Source organism: Bison bison, unplaced genomic scaffold, assembly GCF_000754665.1.
Source record: "Bison bison bison isolate TAMUID 2011002044 unplaced genomic scaffold, Bison_UMD1.0 scf7180017864146, whole genome shotgun sequence".
NCBI classification, from domain to species: Eukaryota; Metazoa; Chordata; class Mammalia; order Artiodactyla; family Bovidae; genus Bison; species Bison bison.
In genome coordinates this window covers 2,390,615-2,415,003 of record NW_011494718.1, presented here as the reverse complement: position 1 = coordinate 2,415,003, position 24,389 = coordinate 2,390,615, and the positions used below count along the sequence as shown (strand labels likewise).

General features: G+C 40.4%; 1 protein-coding gene across 1 annotated transcript in view; it reads right to left on the bottom strand.

Annotated features, from left to right (window-relative positions):
* The window catches only part of DCHS2 (dachsous cadherin-related 2), a 323,756-nt gene that overhangs the window by 7,118 nt on the left and 292,249 nt on the right, over positions 1-24,389 (bottom strand). Inside the window, exons 16-20 of the mRNA XM_010840797.1 lie at positions 18,661-18,872; positions 15,369-15,520; positions 5,498-5,628; positions 2,016-2,302; positions 1,306-1,438 (exon numbers count right to left, since the gene is read on the bottom strand). Coding sequence (XP_010839099.1) covers positions 1,306-1,438; positions 2,016-2,302; positions 5,498-5,628; positions 15,369-15,520; positions 18,661-18,872 — 915 coding nt within the window. The remainder of the gene's footprint in view (positions 1-1,305; positions 1,439-2,015; positions 2,303-5,497; positions 5,629-15,368; positions 15,521-18,660; positions 18,873-24,389) is intronic.

The window sequence follows — 24,389 nt, the reverse complement described above, 5'->3', positions numbered from 1 at the left end:
TTATGTCCATGTCCCAGGCCCTGTTATTTTTCTGGCGCGTGCTCTGCTATGGACAGTGCTTTATTAATTATTCATCTTTATTAAGTTTGGCTTTTAATGTCTGTTGTTCAGTTGCTAAGTTACATCTGACTCTTTGTGATCTCATGGATTTCAGCAAGCCAGGCTTCTCTGTCCTTCACTATCTCCCAGAATCTGCTCAAATTCATGTCTACTGAGTCTGTGATTCCATCCAACCATCTCATCTTCTGTTGCTCCCTTCTCCTCCTGCCTTCAATCTTTCCCAGCATCGGAGTCTTTTCTAATGAGTCAGCTCTTCACATCAGGTGGCCAACATATTGGACCTTCAGCTTCAGCATCAGTCCTTCCAGTGAATATTCAGGGTTGATTTCCTTTAGGATTGACTGGTTTGATCTTCTTGCTGTCCAAGGGACTCTACTTGCTGTTATATTTTCTCTATACGATTCTTAACTTTTCTGTAATCACTTGCCTGAATGCATTTTACAACCACAAATGTCCTGATCTCTAATAACCAAACAAAGAGCCTAGTGAGGCATCAAAGAAATAAGAACAGCATCAAAACCACAAAACATTCTACTTAATGAGTAAATGTCTCTCAGTCATGTCTGACTTTTTGAAACACTATGGACTGTAGCCTGCCAGGCTACTTTGTCCATGGACTTCTCATGGCAAGGATTTTGGAGTGAGTTGCCATTCCCTTCTCCAGGGAATCTTCCTGATCCAGGGATTGAAGCTGGTGTCCTGCATTGCAGGCAGATCCTTTACCATCTGAGCCACCAGGGAAGCCCACTCCACTTAACAGAGGTGCTCAAAAAACTTTCCTGTTTAAGTTTTTTGTGTTCCTTGTTGAATATATGATACTATTACCCAACTTCTTATACTTGGCTTGGGAAAAAAGCTTCCAAATTCTGGTAACACGCAGTCTTCAGTTCTAAATGAATCCCTTCCATTTTACTTTGATTCTTATGGAGGCCTGGTTAATTACCCCAACGGTAATCAGACGGCTGAATGAACTGGTGTTTACTATACTGAGGTCTCTGAATTTCTGTGCATTTGCCAGCATTTAATCAATTCCTTTTTCTTTCCAACCATTGAGATGTTGGAGAAGAGAAATAGCACCAGAATTTGCTACCACAGCATCTGACATGAAGAGAAATAAGAAGGTGGTGTCTATGATCCCAGCAGGAGGGCCTGGGGGCTATTTTAGGAATATTTGGAAAGGATTATTTCAGGTTTCCTCTCTGTAACCCAAACCTATGAATGCTACAGCCACTACAAATAACTCACCATTGGTAGGATCAACTGAAAACATCTTGGAAGAGGAGAGGATCCTGTAAGTAATGTTCTCACTGCTTTCCACGTCTGTGGCCACAATGGTCAGCACGGGGTGCCCCAGAGGCACCAGTTCTGAAATGGTGACCTGAGGGGGAAAAAAAAAGGGGAGACAGGCCCTGTGCTTAAAGAACGCAGCTATTTTCATGAACAGAGCCAGGACCTGACTCTTTTATTTATTTTGTTTATGGAAGTAACAGAGAACCTGACTTTATTAGGTGTTATTAATTTATAGAGTGGACATATTAAGAAGATTGTGTTAGTAGTTCCAGAATTCAGAAAAACAAAATTAAAAAATTTTGAAAGATGTTTCATGCAGTATTGATTTTTATTATGAAAAATTTCCTTCTAGATTATTTCTGTGTAGTGGAGGATAGCTAATGCATTCACTAATGCATTCACTAATGTTTCATTGCACTGTACATTGTGTAATTATGAGCCTTATGTTACATACTTAAGAAATTGAATTGAATGAGAGATTCAACTCCATATGTACTTCTATTCTCCATGATGCTAAATATAAAACTCTCAGCACCAACTTAGGCAGTAAAAACAGTGAATGCTATCTGTCTGTCTACATTACTTTGTTGACTATGGTTCAGTTTGCATTATTCCCTGTTCTTTCAAGTTTGGTCATGGTCTCAGCATCTCTTTATGCTATTTACCTGGTAAGAATCCTGAGAAAATACTGGTGGGTTATCGTTGACGTCCAGCACGTGGACAGTGATTGTCCCCTCTGTTTGGTGCACCAAATCTGAAATTTGGATCTGCAGCTCATATTTAGTAGCTTCTTCAAAATCCAGTGTTTCAACCAGCACCACTACCCCAGTGTTCCGATCAATAGCAAACTTGGTTCCAGAATTACTCTCTTTGACAAAACTGAAGGTGAAAGCTGGATTCGAATCCACATCATAAACTGATATCCGAGTCACAATTGTGCCAGGCAAAGAATCTGAAATAGTCATGACCACTGTCAGTCTCCATTAAAAGTCATCCTTTGAAATATTTTTCTTTAATAATTCAATCCAAGCATTTTTATTTTATGTCCAATATGATTTGCTGTTTTTTGGCATGATTTCTCATACAAGGCTCATTACACACTGAATAAAAACTCTGAAGAATTTATGAGCCCAATAAAAGTGAAAACTTACCACTGAGTAGGGAATTGAAGAGGTAGACAATTTTCAATTTTTATATTTCACTTTTTATCATATGTTTATCACACAATCCCAGAACCAAGAAACATTGTAAGTCACTTATTTGCACTATGTTATTTCCATATCAAAATCATATATTCATGGGTGATGTGGGTGGGAAGAAGGTTACTATTCAAAACATTAATACAAAACATAAAATTCTGAAAAGCAAGCAAGATTTAAATGAAAATGTTTGGATCCTGAAGCTAGATACTTAGTTCCTCATATTCATTTTTGTAAAATTATTTCTTTTGAGAGGCACACACTGCTTCCTTCTCTTAAAACCCGACTCTCAAAATTATCAAGACTACAGAAAGTATACCTCATACTGGTGATCCCAAAAGATCTCTAATAGTATTCACACACACAAAAATCACAAATAGATGATATGGTAAATATCTCACATAACATACATGTTCTTTAAACTGCCATGACAGGGACTTTGGTTTGGACTTCATAGGTATGGTACAGGTAGAAAGAAGATTCCAGGACATTTGGAATAATTCCACTGCATATGAGACTAATAATTTTCATATTTCAAATTTGAACATCCTTGACATGCATCAATTACACTTGACTCCTTCTGGTAAGTTTTGATATACACAGTTTAGTTTTGTGATATATTTATTCTGAGCACATTACTGCATTTTGATTCCAATGCATGTGTTTTAGAATAGCACTTTCAGTAAAAGCAGATGAAAACACATCAAATAGGTGAGAGGTAAAACTAGACAATTTTTTTATTAGTATAATATTTTAAATTATTTAAAATATTTATGCTGCTGCTGCTAAGTCACTTCATTCGTGTTCGACTCTGTGCGACCCCACAGACGGCAGCCCACCAGGCTCCCCCATCTCTGGGACTCTCCAGGCAAGAACACTGGAGTGGGTTGCCATTTCCTTCTCCAGTGCATGAAAGTGAAAAGTGAAAGGGAAGTCGCTCAGTCGTGTCCAACTCTTCGAGACCCCATGGACTGCAGCCTACCAGGCTCCTCCGCCCATGGGATTTTCCAGGCAAGAGTACTGGAGTGGGGTGCCATTGCCTTCTCCTAAAATATTTATAGGTATTCTTATATATAAAAATTGCTGGAATATAGCCCTCTTTGAGCAGTGATGTTTGTAATTTGTTTGGAAAGTGAACATAACAAAATGTTAGGCACATTTTAGGAATAAGTTGGATATTAAGAGTGAAAAGAGAGAGGAGAGTGATGGGCCACTGTCTGCAATTTCAACTATAAAAAGTTGGGTTGGATTCTCTCAGCTTTTGCTTGTCTGAAAAGCTTTTGATCCAGGTTTGATACACGATACTGGATGCTTGGGGCTCGTGCACTGGGACGACCCAGAGGGATGGTATGGGGAGGGAGGAGGGAGGAGGGTTCAGGATGGGGAACACATGTATACCTGTGGCGGATTCATTTTGATATTTGGCAAAACTAATACAATTATGTAAAGTTTAAAAATAAAATAAAATTAAAAAAAAAAAAAGTTGGGTTGGGTTTTACCAGGACAGCTATTGACCACAGGAAACTTTGAGATCACAGACTATGGAGTCATCATGGAACCCAGAAACCCAAACAATTAAGATTAATCAGCATATCATGTAAAACTTTGTATTTTCAACCTCCACCATTAATGTGATAAAAGTTTTTTGCAGATGTTGAACTTTAGTTTATAGTAGAGGAAAATGATGACTCTGTGCAAAAATCATCCAACTCCTTCACTTATTACTTGTCATTAGTATATTGCAAATAAAACTGAGCAGGGCCCTATGGGGCCTTCCTGGAACAAACCCTCCTCCACCATGGCTTTTCCTTGTCTTTTTTCTATAGAAAAACTTTAGCCAAAGAATAAATTCAGGGAATTCCCTGGAAAGCAGGGGTTTGGACTCCTTGCTTTTGGCCTGGGTTAAATTCCTGGTCAAAGAACTCAGTCTCTACAAGCCACCCAGCATGCCCCCATAACAAATAATATTAATAAAATAAACTTAATCAGAGAAATGAAGAGACTCAGAAACAAAGGAAAAACAGTCAAATAGGACAAAGTAATAACAGTTCAGTCCTTAAGCAAAGTCAAGGACCTTTAGTTCTTCCTCAAGGGCTATAGATAACATTCTGAGCCATATTCTATGAGCTGTCTTGTAGAGAATAAAACCCCCACCAGGTGGAAGAAGTTAGCTACATGATGACCAGACTGTAGCCATAACATAAGCTATCTGAGAACTGACCTCAAAGAAATGAGAACCAACCAGTCCTGGAACTGAAGATTAACTGGGCTTAAAACAATCAAGATAATGGTCAAATTACCACATGGCTAATTCCAAGATGATCCTCAGAGGTGACTCTGCATGGAGCTCCCTTACTCTAACCATATACCCATGAAGCTCCCCGTTAAAAGCTGTTGCCCCCTATTAGCACTGAGGAATTGGCCTTTGGACACAAGTATGCCCTCTTCCCCAAGTTACTGGCCTCCTGAATAAAGCATCCTTTCCTTTCCAACACTTGCCTCTCGAATATTGGCTTTTAAGTGGTGAGCAGCTGAACCTGAGTTTGGTAACACAAAGATTGATACAGTTATCAGTCTAATAACATCACTTTCTCTCAGGGGAGCTTTAGGGTGACCATCACAGCCAACAAAAGATGCTTCTTCATTGAGCAGATTTCACTTTTAAGAAATGTCTGTATACAAAAGAGGCTGTGTGGAGTAGTGGTTTGACCTTGGGAGAGCAGCTTCCTGCTAGTTTGAATGCAAACCCCAACTTTAACTTTTAACTTCTTTGACATTTTATATTTAATTTTTGACTCTCCATTTTATATTCTGTAAAATGAAGATAAAAACAATTTATAGTTGTGTGATTGTTGAGGAATAGTATGCGTACTTAACACAGCATCCAGTTGAAAAAATAGTAGGTGATATACAAGTTAATCAAAACCATTATTTCAAATCACACTTACTTTCGACAATTTCCACTGCTTCAGAGGGGAGAAAAATTGGGGCATTGTCATTTATGTCAGTCACCTGTATCTTGATCACAGTTGTATCAGAAAGCCTGGGCATGCCTTTATCCATTGCTTGTACAATCAAACTGGTTTGGAAAAGAATTAAGGAATGTTATCCATCATCCAGAGAATAAGAAAACCACATAAATATCAAATATCCACTTGAAAATTTTAAAATGAGCTGACTAGCTTTTTTATTTCTCCCCTGACTTTTCTAAAAGGCATCATTTAAAGTTTATTTCATAAGAATGGTAGTCTGAAGTGTATTTTTTGACACATTTAAAGAATCAAATCAATCTTGATTATTTAAAATAAATGGACTCTCTCTGGGAGACAGACTATAAATTTCAGTCCTTTTCTGCTAAGAACAACTTAAAAAGTACAAACACCAATACCTGTTCTTTGAGTAGACTGCCTCCACTCTGCCACACATGGCCTGAATATTGCTATTGATACATATTTCCGTTTTACAGCACCAACAAAAGAGAGAGTCACTAAAAGTTTTGTATTATTTTTTTTTCAGATCTAAATTGCAAATCAATCAAAATTGAAGAATCAACAGAGGGCACTGCCATGAATAATACACACGCAAAAGATGCTTTATTGACTAGGACTGTAAAATAGAGGTAAGAGTCCATGATCTGAAAGAATCTACATGTAGTGACTCAGTCTCTCTTGGATGACGGTACAACTTACTTCTCCAGTAACTGACTCAGAAACCTTAGTGTCTTCAGCTTCTCCCTTTCTGTCACCACCCTGACAACATCTAACTCGTTATTAGTCTTATAGATTTTACCACCTGACTATGATTTGGATCAGTGTACGCATCCGTCTCATCCCCACCTCAGAGCCTCAGATGAACTGGTCATCCGACTGACTTCACAGGGACTGAAAGGCTTCCTGGGGCGTGGTACGTTCAGTTTCTTTCTAAAGCAAGACAGTCTCAGGCAAAGCAGGACAAGGTATCTGCTCTAACCTCATCCCCTTACCATCTCTGGCTGGCATGCTGTGTATTCACTATATCTTTCCTCAACTGGAGTGCTTGCTACTCACCAATCTTCCTACTGCAAGTTTCAAATGCTCCTCTTCATCCTCCACTCTGCAACTGCTCAATTGCTTTATCAAAAATTCTGGTTTGAAAACCTGACTCCTCTAATTAAAACCTTTCCTTGGCTTTCCATGTCTACAAGAGGTAATATAAGTCTTGAGCACATACACATAGCCTTCTGGGATACAGCTTCTGCCTGGAATTCCTATGTCTACACCCCTTTGGTCTTTCAAAGCTAACATCTCTGTAAGCTTTCCCTGGCATCTCATCTGATTTGGGTGCCCCTTTCTCTGCCCCATAGCACCCTGCACATTCTTCCACCATAGCAATCATCATTCTTTCTTCTTAATGACTTATGTGTCTACCTCTCCTATAAATTCCTCAAGGACAGATGTCTTGGTTATTTGGATTTCTTTAATATATGTTGATGTTGGTTTCTCAAGATTTGCTCAAGATTATAAATATATCAGATGACAGAGCTAGGATTTAAGTACAGGTCTTAGTTGACTGGAAATTTGTGCTCCACTGTCTGATACTTTTTGATGTATCTCTCTTCCTGTCTATATATCACACTCTAAGGTATAATCATTAGCTTTCCACTGCCTTCTAAACACTATGAGTTACAGGAGAGTATCTGAGTAATAAAGTAAGTTGTCAATTGAAAGAGGATCTTCCTTTCAGAAGTGGAATTCGTCTTAGCCAGCTGGTGATACTATCCGTTGAGAAACTGAGTCTTTCTTCTTTATTGACTAGGACTGTAAAGTAGAACTAAAAGTCCATGATCTGAAAGAATCTACATGTAGTGATTCAATCTCTCTTGGATGACGGTACAACTTGCTTCTCCAGTAACTGACTCAGAAACCTTATTAGTGTCTTCAACTTCTCCCTTTCTGTCACCACCCTGACACACTTCTACTCACCACCCTGAATCACACTTCTACTTTCTTTCCCATTCTTAGCTTACCTGATAAGTGTTCTTTTTCTTCCAACCTTAAATTTTTAAAATCATGTAAAATAGATTAGAGATACCAAGGGAAGATTTCATGCAAAGATGGGCTCAATAAAGGACAGAAATGGTAGGGACCTAAAAGAAGCATAAGAGATTAAGAAGAGGTGGCAAGAATACACAGAACTGTACAAGAACAGATCTTCATGACCAAGGTAATCATGATGGTGTGATCACTCACCTAGGGCCAGACATTCTGGAATGTGAAGTCAAGTGGGCCTTAGGAAGCATCAAAAAAAACAAAGTTAGGGGTGGTGGTGATTCCAGTTGAGCTATTTCAAATCCTGAAAGATGATGCTGTGAAAGTGCTGCACTCAATATGCCAGCAATTTTGGAAAACTCAGCAGTGGCCACAGGACTGGAAAAGTCAGTTTTCATTCCAATCCCAAAGAAAGGCAATGTCAAAAAATGATCAAACTACCACACAATTGCACTCATCTCACACACTAGTAAATTAATGCTCAAAATTCTCCAAGCCAGGCTTCAGCAATTCGTGAACCATGAACTTCCAGATGTTCAAGCTGGTTTTAGAAAAGGCAGAGGAACCAGAGATCAATTTGCCAACATCTGCTGGATCATCGAAAAAGCAAGAGAGTTCCAGAAAAACATCTATTTCTGCTTTCTTGACTATGCCAAAGCCTTTGACTGTGTGGATCACAATAAACTGTGGAAAATTCTTCAAGAGATGGGAATACCAGACCACCTGACCTGCCTCTTGAGAAACCTGTATGCAGGTCAGGAAGCAATAGTTAGAACTGGACATGGAACAACAGACTGGTTCCAAATAGGAAAAGGAGTACGTCAAGGCTGTATATTGTCACCCTGCTTATTTAACTTATATGCAGAGTACATCATGAGAAACACTGGGCTGGAGGAAGTACAAGCTGGAATCAAGATTTCCAGGAGAAATATCAATAACCTCAGATATGCAGATGACACACCCTTATGGCAGAAAGTGAAGAAGAACTAAAGAGCTTCTTGATGAAAGTGAAAGAGGAGAGTGAAAAAGTTGGCTTAAAGCTCAACATTCAGAAAACTAAGATCATGGCATCCAGTCCCATCACTTCATGGCAAATAGATGGGGAAACAATGGAAACCATGTCAGACTTTATTTTTTGGGGCTCCAAAATCACTGCAGATGGTGACTTAAGCCATGAAATTAAAAGATGCATACTCCTTGAAAGGTAGGTTATGACCAACCTAGATAGCATATTCAAAAGCAGAGATATTACTTTGCCAACAAAGGTCCATCTAGTCAAGGCTATGGTTTTTCCAGTGGTCATATATGGATGTGAGAGTTGGACTATAAAGAAAGCTGAGTGACGAAGAACTGATGCTTTTGAACTGTGGTGTTGAAGAAGACTCTTGAGAGGTCCTTGGACTGCAAGGAGATCAAACCAGTCCATCCTAAAGGAGATCAGTCCTGGGTGTTCATTGGCAGGACTGATGTTGAAGCTGAAACTCCAATACTTTGGCCACCTGATGCGAAGAGCTGACTCATTTGAAAAGATCCTGATGCTGGGAAAGATTGAAGGCAGGAGGAGAAGGGGACAACTGAGGGTGAGATGGTTGGATGGCATCACCGATTCAATGGACATGGGTTTGGGTGGACTCCAGGAATTGGTGATGGACAGGTAGGCCTGGCATGCTGTTGTTCATGGGGTCACAAAGAGTCAGACACGACTGAGTGACTGAACTGAACTGAAAAAAGCATCAACTTTTTGTTGGTTTAAATTCCACTTAGTAGGAAATAATCACTGCTTATCTATGGTTCACAAAGCATACAGGCTGCCTTCTATACTACTGAAGTTGGGCCATCATTAGAACAACTACTTAAATTTCACACTTTAAGAGCCTAGAAATAATTCCCTGTTGAAAGTCTGTTTTGTTAGCATGAACATAAGTCAGGTACATATGGAAAAATTTTACTAAAAATAATTGACTCATCATATTCTCTGCCCCTGCTGCCTGCCCCTCCCCAGTATCACAGTAAAGTCTCAGCCAAGATATTAAAGTTATGGCTCTGTTGATTCTTCCTCTGTGGTCATAAGGACTCTTATTTTCACACTATTACAATTTCAGGGGTTCTATATAATGCCTATATAGTGTTAAAAAGCAAGATTCTTTGACATAGACACAAATATGATTCTGTTTCAAAACAAAAGGACAAGTCAAAGGTTTCTCAGTGGCTTGAGGCACAAATGAAGAATTACGGAGGTAGATCCACTGAAATTCTACACATAACTTCTATGAGACCTCAAGTTTTCTGTGATGGCTCTTTGGCAAGCTTTGCAAAATTCTTGGCTGTTGTCAGCCCAACTGGCCCCATGTTCCAAAACTATTGCCCTGATTAGCATATCAGCAGAGAGGATAAATGAAGTTCACCAGATAAAAACAGTCCCATTCTAGTTCAGAGCATAGTTCTCCTAATCTACCAGTGGTGGGAAGCTGCTTTTTATCATGTTAAATTTTAAATGAGACTTCAATCAGGCAGATTCTTTTCTGATTGCCTTAATACCTAAGACAGTGATAGAGGATTTTTCAAAACTCTCTCTCAACAGTTTATTAAATATATTCCCAGAACTAAATGTTTCTTCTGTAATTCCAAGAGAAACAAAACATCAGTCAATATAACACCTCTGAAAGGAAGAGCTATAACTTCTGGTTATATCTACACAGGTTTTATTTCCTATTCCTCTAGGGATTCTGCTATAACAATGGCAAAAGAACTTAGAATAAGGTATATGTTGATAAGGCTAAAAAGAAATGGGTGAAGATATTAGTGAGTGGAACAGGTGAGAAGTTTCAACACATGTCTGAAAAATGTAAGCAGACTGAGAAGCGGTTAAAGATGTGTGTGAGTGTGTGTGTGCATGTATGTGTGTGTGCGCGCGCGCATGCGTGTACATGTGTGCACACTCTTAGTCATGTCTGACTCTTTGAGACCCCACTGACTGTAGCCTGTCAGGCTCTTCTGTCCATGAAATTTTCCAGGCAAGAATACAATGCTGGAGTGGGTTGCATTTGTTACTCCAGTGGTCTTCTTGATCCAGGGATTGAACCCACATCTCTTGCATCTCCTGTACTGGCAGGTGGATTCTTTACTACTGTGTCACCTGGGAAGTCAGGTGGCAGAGGAATGCATAGATTAAAATGCATCCTGCATTTGAAGGAAGACAAGGATGAGTGAGAAACAGATTTGCCCCCACATAACCAAGGAGAGGCTCAAAACATGGCAATATGCAGAGTGAGATACTGAGCTAAAAATAGCTTAAAAGATTAAATTCAAAATATAGAACAATCAAGATCGCTTGCCCATTTTTTTCACTCCCAGGCAAAACAATGTCTGATGTTCATACTCAGTAATGTTGAAGGACTGTCCCTGAAGAAATGAAATCTCCTCCTAAAGGGGAAAAAAACCCTCTCTATTGTTATTTACATGTCATCCTGCAAAGTAGTCAAGTTCTTCTCTGGTTCATCTGAAAGCCAAGCATGCTGGTCAATGAGATTCATCAGGAGATTCTGACTTTAATATTGCCTCACTTAGGACCAAGGATGGTTATTTATTCACAGAAGGTCTCTCACATGAATAAAAGAGGATACACTAGACAAGCAGAAGAAATAAATCCAGAGGACACAGAGATTTTGAAAGAGCAAAAGACTAGGTAAAAATAATTCCAACTAATGTCTTCGGAGAGCTATCATAACACATAAATAAGAACAAGATGCTATGGAAAAGCTCAAAGATTAAGAAAGAGTTGTTGAAAATTATAAAATATATAATATTCAAAAAATTTTAAACTAAAAACAACAAAAAAAGAAAGTTTAGAAGGTTATAATTAAGAAAATCTCCCAGAAAAATAAAACAACAAAATAAACCCCCACACAACAAGAAATGGAAAGTAGAGAATAAAGAATCAGTGACAAAGGATCAATCCTGGCAGCCTAACACTTGACTGAATAGGATCCAGGAAAAAGAAACCGGGTACAGTAAACAAAACAAAACAAAACCAATAAACAGAAGGGAGGTAATTATCAGTGAAATAATACCAAAAAATAGAACATTTATCCTCATTAAAAGACTACATCAAGTACTCAACACAAGGAAATACCCACACTAAAGTACATAATCACAACACGTCTAAACATTGCAGATGAAATAACCTGAGAATCTCCACAGAAAGTGCAAAAAAAAAAAAAAAAACCCATGTACCAAACATATTAGAATGGCATCAGACTTCTCAAAAGCAGAACTGAGTTTTAAAAGATAAAAGAAAAATGCCTTCAAAAATCTAAAAGAAATGTTCAACTTCTATATTATCCATTGCATAAATCACATGTGAAAGTAGAAAAAAGGTGTTTTCAGATGTGTAAGAACTAAAAGAATTTACTCTCTTGGCACCTTTTCCTACAAAACTACTATAAAAGTAAAAGAAAGACATGGGATCTTCAAGGCATGCAACTAAATAGGAAAGCAGTAAACCAGTCGCAAGTCACGGGGCCCAGCTTTCACCCTGCTTATTTAACTTATATGCAGAGCACATCATGAGAAACACTGGGCTGGAAGAAGCACAAGCTGGAATCAAGATTGCTGGGAGAAATATCAATAACCTCAGATTTGAAGATGATACCACCCTTATGACAGAAAGTGAAGAGAAACTAAAAAGCCTCTTGATGAAAGTGAAAGAGGAGAGTGAAAAAGTTAGCTTAAAGCTCAATATTCAGAAAACTAGGATCATGGCATCTCCCATCACTTCATGGCAAACAGATGGGAAACAGTGGAAACAGTGTCAGACTTTATTTTGGGGGGACTCCAAAATCACTGCAGATGGTGACTGTGGCCATGAAATTAAAAGACGCTTACTCCTTGGAAGGAAAGTTATGACCAACCTAGACAGCATATTGAAAAGCAGAGACAGTACTTTGCCAACAAAGGTCCGTCTAGTCAAGGCTATAGTTTTTCCTGTGGTCATGTATGGATGTGAGAGTTGGACTGTGAAGAAGGCTGAGTGCCGAAGAACTGATGCTTTTGAACTGTGGTGTTGGAGAAGACTCTTGAGAGTCCCTTGGACTGCAAGGAGGTCCAACCAGTCAATTCTTAAGGCGATCAGTCCTGGGTGTTCTTTGGAAGGAAAGATGCTCAAGCTGAAACTCCAGTACTTGGCCACCTCATGCGAAGAGTTGACTCATTGGAAAAGACTGATGTTGGGAGGGATTGAGGGCAGGAGGAGAAGAGGATGACACAGGATGAGATGGCTGGATGGCATCACCAACTCGATGGACGTGAGTCTGAGTGAACTCCGGGAGTTGGTGATGGATAGGGAGGCGTGGCGTGCTGCACTTCATGGGGTCGCAAAGAGTTGGACACAACTGAGTGACTGAACTGACCTGAACTGAACTGGAAAGGCATACTGCCCAGCTAGATCAGGAGGAAAGGAAACAGTAGGACTCAGTTCTCCAAGAAACAGAAGATTTGATAGAATACATGATATGAGAGGCATATCAGGGGAGAAAGACGAGTGGGCATGTCTGATAGAGCTAATGGAATATTTACAAGGAATTAAGTACAGGGACATAGCAAATCAGGTGAGCAAAAAGAAAGATAATCATTAACTCTGGGGATAAGGGGAAGAATAAGGAAAGAACTATAATTATGAAGTATGACCTGGCTCTGAAGTAAACACCTGTATAACCATGACTGCAGCCATGAAATTAAAAGATGTTTGCTCTTGGAATAGATTTCATCTTCTCTCAGTTCCTATTTCTCCCAGCCTTGAATTCATGGGGGAATTGGTGAGCGGTGCTTTTGCACATTGTGACCAGTTTAAATGATGTGAACACTGAAACCATGACGCAAATAGGACAAAGCTGGAAGGAGTTAGATTTGATTGATAATTAGACTCCACTGAGTAAGAACTCTGTAACAGAAAGTCATTACAATCAGGATATACATAGTTCTGAAACAGGGCAGACACTCTTGAGTCTGAATTTGTAATCATTCAGGTAGCAACTAGACTGAGATTTACCTGCAGTCAACTATGGAGAGAAAAAAGAAGTTTGTGCTTAAAATTACTAGAGAAGCAATGTAGCAGGGTTTTATTTATATGATTGATTTCAATGTTTATATAATAAGTATCATAACAACTGATTACACTAAAATATTACTGAGAAAGATCCTACTACTTAAGACAGGGTAAGACCTTAAACTAAACTTTTAAAATACCTTTGAAGTAATATTTTGAAATACATTAAACAAAAAGAACTAAATACTTAATCAAATGTTTAGAGTTGGGAAGTTTTTCAGAGGTAAATTAATCCAGTCTGCCCAGGAACAGATCCCATTTTAACTGGTTCTTGCTGTTTAACCACAAGAGTAGGAAACGGCAACCCATTCAGTATTCTTGCCTGGGAAATTCCATGGACAGAGGAGCCTGCTGTCCAGGGGCTGCAGAGTGGATATGACCGACAGACTGAGCAACTGAGCACACTGAGCCACAAGAACATACTGCACTTTCCTCACGTAACATGTAAGTAGTCTGGCCTCGGAGACTATTGAGGCTTGGGTCTCTTGTTTTCTTCCTTTTTCCCTCAAAAGGAAGTCTGCTGTGTGGCCAGTATGGTAGATGCAGCGCAACACAGCATCAAGACACCCGGTGCTAAGACGTGATCGATGACGAAACGGTTCTGTGATCCTGAGCAAACCTGCATGTGACTTGTCTCATCAGTGAGTGAGAAAAAGCCTAACTGAACTTCTCTGGGGGTGACGGGAAGATTGCAGGAAACGCTGTGTATGCGGCCTTTCAGAAAAACATATAAATACAAGGCTGACTGAAACGCATGGTAAGGAGGTCCAGACTTCCCATGTGACCACTTCCTCAGAAACCGGGTTTATGGTTTCTTAGGTTTTCTTCCTAAAGCTGTCCAATTTTATGGGTGTGTTTTCACTCGAAAAGGCCTGCAGGAAAGCACCGTGGGGCACCCTGTCCCCTCCTTCACTTAGTCGTACATCCTAGGGTTCCATCTTCACCGGTGCACATATACCTCTTCTTTACGATCAGTTTTGTTGTCTTCCTTGAAAGCTGGGTTATCATTCTTGATGCAGCCCCCATTCACAGATATTTTGTGTCCCTTAGAGTCTTTCATTTTCTTTTATAGACTGTGAATTCACAAATATCTCTGTATATATGCCTAGACACTTGGGAACACCCACTTTTAAAAAATCACAGAAGACCTATGACACATTCTCTCTTTCACAGAAATTCTGTGTAAGTCTGGCATATTTTGAACTCTAGGAAAAAATATATCTCTTTTTGAATGTGCCCTTTAAGATGATCATTTCTATCAGAACAGAGTCATGTAACATGGACCTGATAACAGGGTTGTACTTTCCTACACAAAAATGAATAAATGACTAAAAAGAGAAACATCATTCAGTCTTCACTGTTTTTAAAAGCAACTAAAGCAATGTTTGCAGGGTCTCCATAGCTCAGGAGGCATTTTGCAAATGTTTTAATGTCTCTCATTTAATATCATACTTAATGACATCACAAATGCATGAACTCCTAGAATGAAAAGGAATCTTAACATTCTTGTAGTCCAATCACTTTTTCCAAACAGCGTCTACTTCCTAAGACTCTCTCAGTGTATCAAGGACGATCCTAAGTTGGAGCAAAGGGAAAACATATCTTATAGCTAAGCATACCAAACAGGAAGTCATGCCCAAAGCAACAAGGCAGAATAGCTGGTCAAACAGATCTGAGCTTGGGGCAAACCTGTAGGTGCTGGTGTACTCGTAATCCAGAATCGCACTTGCTGTTAGCACACCACTCAGGGGATCCACTTGGAACACGTTTCCTTGGTTGCCGGAGAGAATGGAATACTCAACGAGGCCATTCGACCCACTGTCCAGGTCTGTGGCAAAAACCTGTGAGGAAGCAACTCCTCCGTTAGGTAAGCATTGAAAGTGCAGAATGGGTTAAGCCTATTTTTCAGAGCAATGCATTATGAAAGAATCACATTATCAAACACATCTTAAAGACAATGATCAAAGGAATATTAGACATGGCTGAATTTTATATAAAAGTGAATGATGAGGTGAGAAGACTATAGATGCAAGAGTTTCCAAGTAATTTCAGTAGGAGTATAACAAGTTTTGAGTAAAATGAAACAAAACCCAGATTTAGTGCTAGTAAATTTAGATCCTAGTGATTTATTTGATGAGTGATCCAAGTACTAGTGTTGAAGATAAAACAAAAGTATTAATAGTGAAGTGTGCATCACTCTCCACAGAGATGTATTATTTAGTCTGATTTACCTTTTAATTGCAAATTAATTCTATTAGTGGATTCAAGACCTTGCATAAGAACAAGTTGACTGATAAATTGCTTTCTGTTTATTTTTATTTCCTAGGTCCCTCAGCCTTGGCCTGAGCTTCCATCTCCTTTCATTTCTTTCCTGGGTGACTACACTGATGTCCTAGCAGGCTTTTGCTTGTAACTCCCTTCCCTGTCAATCTATGCTTCACACTGCCACCAGAGTTCTCAGGTGACCCAGGGCCTCATCAGGAAGACACAACACCAGATAGATGGCACAGAAAGGCAGCATCAGACAGCTCTCCTCAAGACCATGAGGACGAGAAACATACCTACATCCAGGCAGAATAAGTCCATCATGTCCCCGAGGTCATAGACTTAAAAGAGTTACAGAGAGGAGGCCTCCCAGGACACATATCATTTAGGGTCTCCAGATGCCATCAACCCAAATGCACTGTGACCAACTTCACCAGGAAAGAAGCACAGCAAAAAGACAGTGCCCAGGTGAAGCACAGGAACAGGGATATCTCTAGGGCACAGCTTCTCTGAGCTGTTGCCAGCAAGATGCATCAGCTCTTACTTGTCTTCATCTTGGGTCCTACCAGCCAAGGTTCAAATTCCAGAGAGAGAAAGTCTCTATGAGACACACAGTCGACAGCACTCTGTGACTGGGTGGGGTTGGGTGGGTTCACCACCTGGACTGACGATCCTACCAAGACTGCTTCTGGCAGAGGAGGGGAAGTTCCTAAACGGAGTTTGTGGGGCTGCAACCAAAAGGAGGGCACTCGGCAGTGTGGGAGCAAAAAGCAAGAGCTCCAGAACCTTCGACGTTCCTGTTCATCTGAACAGGACACAAGAAAACGATAGTTCTATTAATAGTTTCCCTGAAATTAAACGATCTAAAAAATACGAAGAACAGTCCCTTGTATCCGTCCCTGACTGAGCCTTCTCAATGTTTACATTACTGAAGCACTGGCAGGTCGGGCTGTTTCCCCTAGTGGGTGTTGCTGCTGCTAAGTCGCTTCAGTCGTGTCCGACTCTGTGCGATCCCATAGACGGCAGCCCACCAGGCTCCCCCGTCCCTGGGATTCTCCAGGCAAGAACACTGGAGTGGGTTACCATTGCCTTCTCCAATCCTATTGGGTGTACTGGAGCTTTAAATTTGCCTTCACCTTAATATGAGTGGCCTAGCTCTGTCCAGGTCTGCATCTGTGACAAAGTGCAAGCACCAGCGCCCCGGGGAGGGAGGGCCCACTGTGACAGCAGGCCCTGCCGTGACACTGGAGGCGCCGGTCACCCCGGCTGAACAGGCACCACTGGGGTACAGATTGGAAGAGAGATGTTCTTACTCCTCGCCTTCCTCTTAAGCATCTCAGGCCTGGCTGAAGCCAGAGTAAAGGCTCAACAATTCTGGACCATGCTGGAACCTGGAGCAATTAGGCTAAATGTGCAAAAATAATGTAGGAAATCCTGGGGATCATGGACCAAGTGAAGAGCACAGAGCTAAAACTCCAAGACAGCTGAGCCTCTGCTGGTCTTGTCTGTACCTTCAGAGGGGAAGATGGCATCTGGGCTAGGCAGGGATCAAAGAAAGGTCTGCGTGCATATCCAGGTGCATGGAAACCTAGGGGACCACCTATACCCCTGGCCCCATCTACCCCAGAGAGAGAGTCATGAGATGCTGGGTCATGGGTTATAGAGGTGAAAGGGAATGTCCCGCTCAGCCACCAACTGTCAGGAAGGGGGTTTACACACATTCTCTGTGCAGATTCCCAAGAGCCTGTAGGTGTCCTAATGCCCAGGTTCTTGAACTCAAAGCATCAGTTCAACCATGAATGGAAAGATGAAGATGTGCAGCAGTCCTGAAGCAGGGAGAGTCTAGCAAGGGTGGGTGGGTTTGGAGCTTCAGCAAGAAGACCGCCGTGTGAACAGACCCTCTCTTTCAGGCCATGGGGCTTTCTCTCGAGATGGGGCTGGGCTTGACAATAGTGGATATGTGCCTTTCATGTGAGACACCCGAAGATCCCAAGCCCAGCGGGCCTTCCCATGTGTCTGTACCTCATTCTGTGCACGTCTGGTTGCAGCTCCACTTGGGAAATGCCTGCTCACCCTTTAAGACCAAGTGCAAATGTCGGGACCTGTCTGTGTTTCCTCTTAGCGCGCACGACATTCAATATACGCTTTTCTATTATCACATTAGAAATTTATATCGTATACTTAGTCTTCTGACTTCTCCACTAAACCGTACACACTTAGAAGGTGAGCTGCTTCTTGTGCCCATCTAGACTCCCTGCTAATCTCCAACAGGGTCCCTAGAAAGAGCAGGTGGGTGCTACATGCATGTTATACATGCTAAGATGCTCAGTTATATCCAACTCTTTGCGACCCTATGCACTGTAGCTGCCTAGACTCTTCTGTCCATGAGATTCTCCAGTCAAGGAGACTGGAGTAGGTTGCAATTTCCTACTCCAGGGGAACTTCCCTACCCAGGAACCAAATCTACATCTCCTGCATTGGCAGGGGGTTCTGAGCACAAAAAGAAGGGAGCAAGGGTAGTGAACTCAGAAACTCCAGATTTCCTTCAACCTAAGGTTCATTCCAGTACATCATATAATGCATATGCCAAGGAAACAATGACAATTTAATTAATGTCCTGGAAAAGGTCTTTAGGTATTTGGATGTACACTGATTGATAAAAATTCACACACACACACACACATACACACACACACATAAAACATGTTTCTATTACCTGTACAATGTGATGATTGTAGAACTGGCCCTCAGACACTGATACTTGGTAAACACTTTGCTCAAAGTGTGGTGGATGATCGTTCAGATCTTGGATAAAGACTGCTACTTTGCTGTAGGCTTTACGCCCCCTACTTTCAGCTAAAACGATGAGTTGAACTTCTTTTCTGACTTCAAAATCAAGAAACTTGGGTTCTTTCACAGTAACTTCTCCTATTTTTATTTCCAGAGAGGAAAAAAAAAAGAAAGAATAGAAAATGATTTTATCTTTAACTGATGCTCACACACTCTCCTCTCCTTCAATGCCTCCCATTGGCTGGAACCCCCTTTCCTAGTGTCTGGGGTCATTGTGAAAAAGGGTGAGAAGAGGCAGACATTTACACAGTTCAAACATGTAGGAGGGAAAGAAACCACGAGACACCTAAGACATGAGCGCTCTGTTTTAAGTCATCCTTCTGTCTCCGTATTTAGCCCATTGCCAGGTCTCTGCAGTCAGACATCTCTGGATTCACCATCTCCCTGCTGCTGCCCTCCTCCAAGCAACCAGCATTTCCCACCTTGTCCCCTGCATTAGCCGACTTACTGGCCTCTGCACTCATCCAGTTCCCATTCTGAATTAAATCATTTCAAAAAGGCACTGTGACTATCTTTAAAGCCCTTGATTGGCTTCCACAACAATGATGATGAAGCTCAGCATTTTAGCCTCCCTAGGACCACCTGCTTCAGCCCCTCCCGCCTGAAAAATCTCATTGGCCTCTTTCTCCCCTTTGCTCTCTCTGCTCTGATGCTAACACTCATACATGTTCTGCTTCTCAAACACACATTTTAGAATTTCCTTGTAGGCTTTTCCATCCATCTGGGATTGTCCCCACTTCTGTGGGTCCTCTTTCCAGCCATCACCATCACCATATCTGTCTCTAACACATGCTCCCAAAGTGCCTGCAGAGCCTTTGTTCACCTGTTTCTGCCAAATTACTCCCCTTGGTTTCTTAGAAGATTCACCAAGGTGAGCACGGTTACCTCTTACACCACACTCTCCCCAACGCCCAGCTCAGGATCTGGCACACAGATTCACCTAATAATATCTGTTCCACCCCCAGGCAACAAGTAGAAGCAGATGAGAGAAACTGTGCCTTGGGGGTTATGCCCTGCACAGGTTTGCCCCTGGATTAAGAAACTTCCTCCCCTGACATAATTTCCTTCTCAAGTTTCTACTCTGTTTTATTTCTTCCCCTTTACAATTAAGTTTCTTACTGAATTTATTGTTATTATTACTCCATCACGATTAACTCAGCTCTCGCTGTCAGAAGTTCCATCAAATGGAATTTGCTAGAATGGGTACTGATTTGAGTTTGAGACCCTGAAACCAAGCACAAATCCTAGCCCCAGATACTTTACTTAGGTAAAGTACCTGGCTCCCCCACTACTAAGCTTGTGACCTGTAGAAGTAACTCAGGTTCTGTCGGGCAGAAGCTCACCTTCCGTAAAACAGGACTCTGAAGGATGGCCCCATAGCGTTGCTCTGAGAGTAACTCAGTGAATGTGTGAATCTCTTTGTAGTCACACGATAGAGTCCAGTGTCCTCCCCATGTCTCTCACCCCCTCCACCATCAGATACAGATTTAATACCTACATATGCTCTGAATTTAGAAGGAGAACATTTAATAGCATGGGTTATTACAAATTTGGTCTTCTGGTGAAACAATCTGTATAGTTTCTGGAAATAGGGCCTAGAGTCACACTTCTGATCTATCTGATCCAGTTTCCCTAGAGAACCAGAGTTAACGAAAGAAACTTTAGGCTATCATGTACCTACCTGGGTGCTAATGGTAATCATGCATCCGTGCGTGCTTACTCACTTCAGACGTGTCTGACTCTTTGCGACCCTATGGACTGTAGCCCACCAGGCTGCTCTGACCATGGGGATTCTCCAGGCAAGAATACCTCAGTGGGTTGCCATGCCTTCATCCAAATAGTTATCATAGTCTTTTCTAAAAAGTCTAACTCTAGCACTGAACATTGTAGGAGGTATTTTCTTGCTTCTATTCTATTACTAAGAAAAAAAATACTTACATTCTATATGAAAAACTAACTACAATACCAAATTTTAAAATTCATAAATTCACTTTTATTGTCATCAGATTCAGTTATCAATTTTAGAAAGCTAAATTACTTTTACAAACCACAGTGTGATGTTACCAAAATCCCTGATAGAAAATTCAGAGTAGATTTAATGATAGACAGCTGAAGGATTATTAAGATAAATTTTTTGATGAGCTGGTAATGAAAGAAGATAGCTTTCAGAAGTCTCTGTGGAACAAGGGCTGAGCCACACCTCCAAATGAGAGAGGGGCCCCAGTTGATGTTGGTTCAAGGCTCTCATCTGGAACTCTGTCTCCACCAAACAGGGCATTCAGCCTGCTATCGTGTTCTGTTACTATTAGTAAAGAAAAATAAAATTGAAACACAATACTTAATTGCCAGTGTCACTTAGTAGAAAGTGTGCCAATCATAGTGCAGACCAAAGTGGATTTTTTTTTTTTTAATAAAAGGGCTGTGTTTAGGCTTGATAATTGGAATTTTGCACTTGGAATGAATCTGTAGTTCTAATGCTTTCCTTGCTTGGTTTTTATTTTTGGCATAATAATTGGCACATGCTGTGAAAGTTGTGCAAATAGGAAAGACAATAACCAGTCTGTGAGATGATTCAAGGCACGCATACCTACCAGATACCCAATTTGCCTTGGATGATTGATGTATATTTTTTCTTAGAGATGTCCAGGATCTACTGTCACCAAGGAGATGAAAGTACTACTGGGTTCTGTCTAATAGTAGGGGCAGAAGTCCATGCTTTCTTTTGAGTAAGAGGCTCACAAATATCAACTTTTTGCTCATTCTTACATGTTAGTGGGCCAGTTATATATTTAATAACTGGAGAATAAAATTGCAGCAATACTTTTCTTCTGATATATGGACATGTATAGCTTTTATCCAGGTTATAACGTACACATCAAAATGAGATTAAGATTTTTCAAATACTCATGCTAGATAGCATAATCCGGTTACTTCCATCAATTACAAACTGTGTACATGCACAAGCATACGCCCAAAGCAGAATGTGATAAATATTTGTGTTATCCCAAAGCTTTTAAACTCTCTCCTCTAAAGCTACATCCTTGAAACACTGGAAGTTTGATCACTTTGTTTTATGTCAGTCTAGCAAATAATAGTTGGAGAAGGAAATGGCAACCCATTCCAGTGTTCTTGCCTGGAGAATCCCAGGGACGGGGGAGCCTGGTGGGCTGCCGCCTATGGGGTCGCACAGAGTCAGACATGACTGAAGTGACTTAGCTGCGGCAGCAGCAGCAAATAATAGAATGAAAACTACCATTTGTTATGTACATGCACAATGTTAGTCAAACTGCAAAATTCCTTCTGGTTTAAACAGTGAGTAGTAGATATTTTTAAGGCACAGTGACAGCAAGTTTAGCTGCAAAAGTAAACTTTGGTTTGTGACTGCGGCACAGGGCACACTCAGGCACAACTGGGCAGAAACCAGTTCTAATCACAACTTACCAAACCAATGACTAATACAATGATTTTCTCACACTGTACCCTGAAGAAAAGTGAATATAACACGAGAAATCAAGTTTACTGAATTACCATACATACCAGTTTTCTACTTTGGCATATGTTTTAAAATACACACATTGGTAAAGCCTACATTAAATGCCTTTTGACACAAGTTTAATGATTATGTGGCAAAGGTGGCATGGAAGATGAATTTAATATCATAATTTAAGATCCTTAGAAATATTTCTTGACAAAATTATGATAAACTATATATTGGAACAACCTGCATGATAAAAGCAACTAAAATGCTTGATAAATTGTGTGTGTGTATTAAAGTGCATGAAAAAATCCTCAAATAAAAAATTTCCACAACAATGTGTAGTCTATAGTTAACAAGCCCCAAAATCACAGAGAAGCAGGGCACCATGAATGTCAGACAGCAAATTCAGAGGTAGCAGAATAAATTTTCAAAAACTTAAATGCAGAAGTTATTGGACATATAATATGTAATATTATATTAAATATATTAAAATATATTAAAAGAAGGTTGAAAACAAGAGCAAGGAACAAGAGATTACTTATTTAAAATACCAGAAGTTGAGATAGAATTAAAGAAAACTTACAGAAATGAAAAGTGTACTTCCTTAGGCTGAAGAGAAGAGGCATATAGAAATGAAAAATATGGAAAGGGATGTAAGAGACAGTAATATGGTCCCAATATTTGTCTAACTAAAGTTCCAAAGAAAGATATAAATAAATGATATTTATATCAACAGCTGACTTATTAATACAACTGGAAACCAGAAGACATGGGTAATATCTTAAATTAAAGAGAAAATAACTGTGAGCCTGAAATTCTCAGCCAAGCAAAAATATCTCTTAAAAACAAGAACCGAATAAAGACATTTTTAAATGAACAAAATCTGGGAAAGTTCATTGCAACAGCTTCTCACTAAAGTATGTACTTCGAGTAGAAATAAAATTATTCTAAGTTAAGTCTGAAATGTAAGAAAGAATACTTATTAATAGGAAAGAAAGCAGAAAACAAGCAGGTGAATCCATTTAAAAACATTAATAATGCCTAATTTGAAAGACCTAAATTTGTGGTCAAGAAAACCTTATAAATTACAAAAGCAAATATTAGGAGATCAGATCAGTCGCTCAGTCTTGTCCGACTCTTTGCGACCCCATGAATCGCAGCACACCAGGCCTTCCTGTCCATCACCAACTCCCGGAGTTCACCCAGACTCACGTCCATCGAGTCAGTGATGCCATCCAGTCATCTCATCCTCTGTCGTCCCCTTCTCCTCCTGCCCCCAATCATTCCAGCATCAGAGTCTTTTCCAATGAGTCAACTCTTCGCATGAGGTGGCCAAAGTATTGGAGTTTCAGCTTTAGCATCATTCCTTCCAAAGAAACCCCAGGGCTGATCTCCTTCAGAATGGACTGGTTGGATCTCCTTGCAGTCCAAGGGACTCTCAAGAGTCTTCTCCAACACCACAGTTCAAAAACATCAATTCTTTGGCACTCAGCCTTCTTCACAGTCCAACTCTCACATCCATACATGACCACAGGAAAAACCATAGCCTTGACTAGATGAACCTTTGTTGGCAAAGTAATGTCTCTGCTTTTGAATATGCTATCTAGGTTGGTCATAACTTTCCTTCCAAGGAGTAAGTGTCTTTTAATTTCATGGCTGCAGTCACCATCTGCAGTGATTTTGGAGCCCCCCCAAAATAAAGTGTGACACTGTTTCCACTGATTCCCCATCTATTTCACATGAAGTGGTGGGACCGGATGCCATGATCTTCGTTTTCTGAATGTTGAGCTTCAAGCCAACGTTTTCACTCTCCTCTTTCACTTTCATCAAGAGGCTTTTGAGTTCCTCTTCACTTTCTGCCATAAAGGTGGTGTCATCTGCATATCTGAGGTTATTGATATTTCTCCCGGCAATCTTGATTCCAGCTTGTGTTTCTTCCAGTCCAGCATTTCTCATGATGTACTATGCATATAAGTTAAATAAACAGGGTGACAATATACAACCTTGACGAACTCCTTTTCCTGTTTGGAACCAGTCTGTTGTTCCATATCGAGTTCTAACTGTTGCTTCCTGACCTGCATACAAATTTCTCAAGAGGCAGGTCAGGTAGTCTGGTA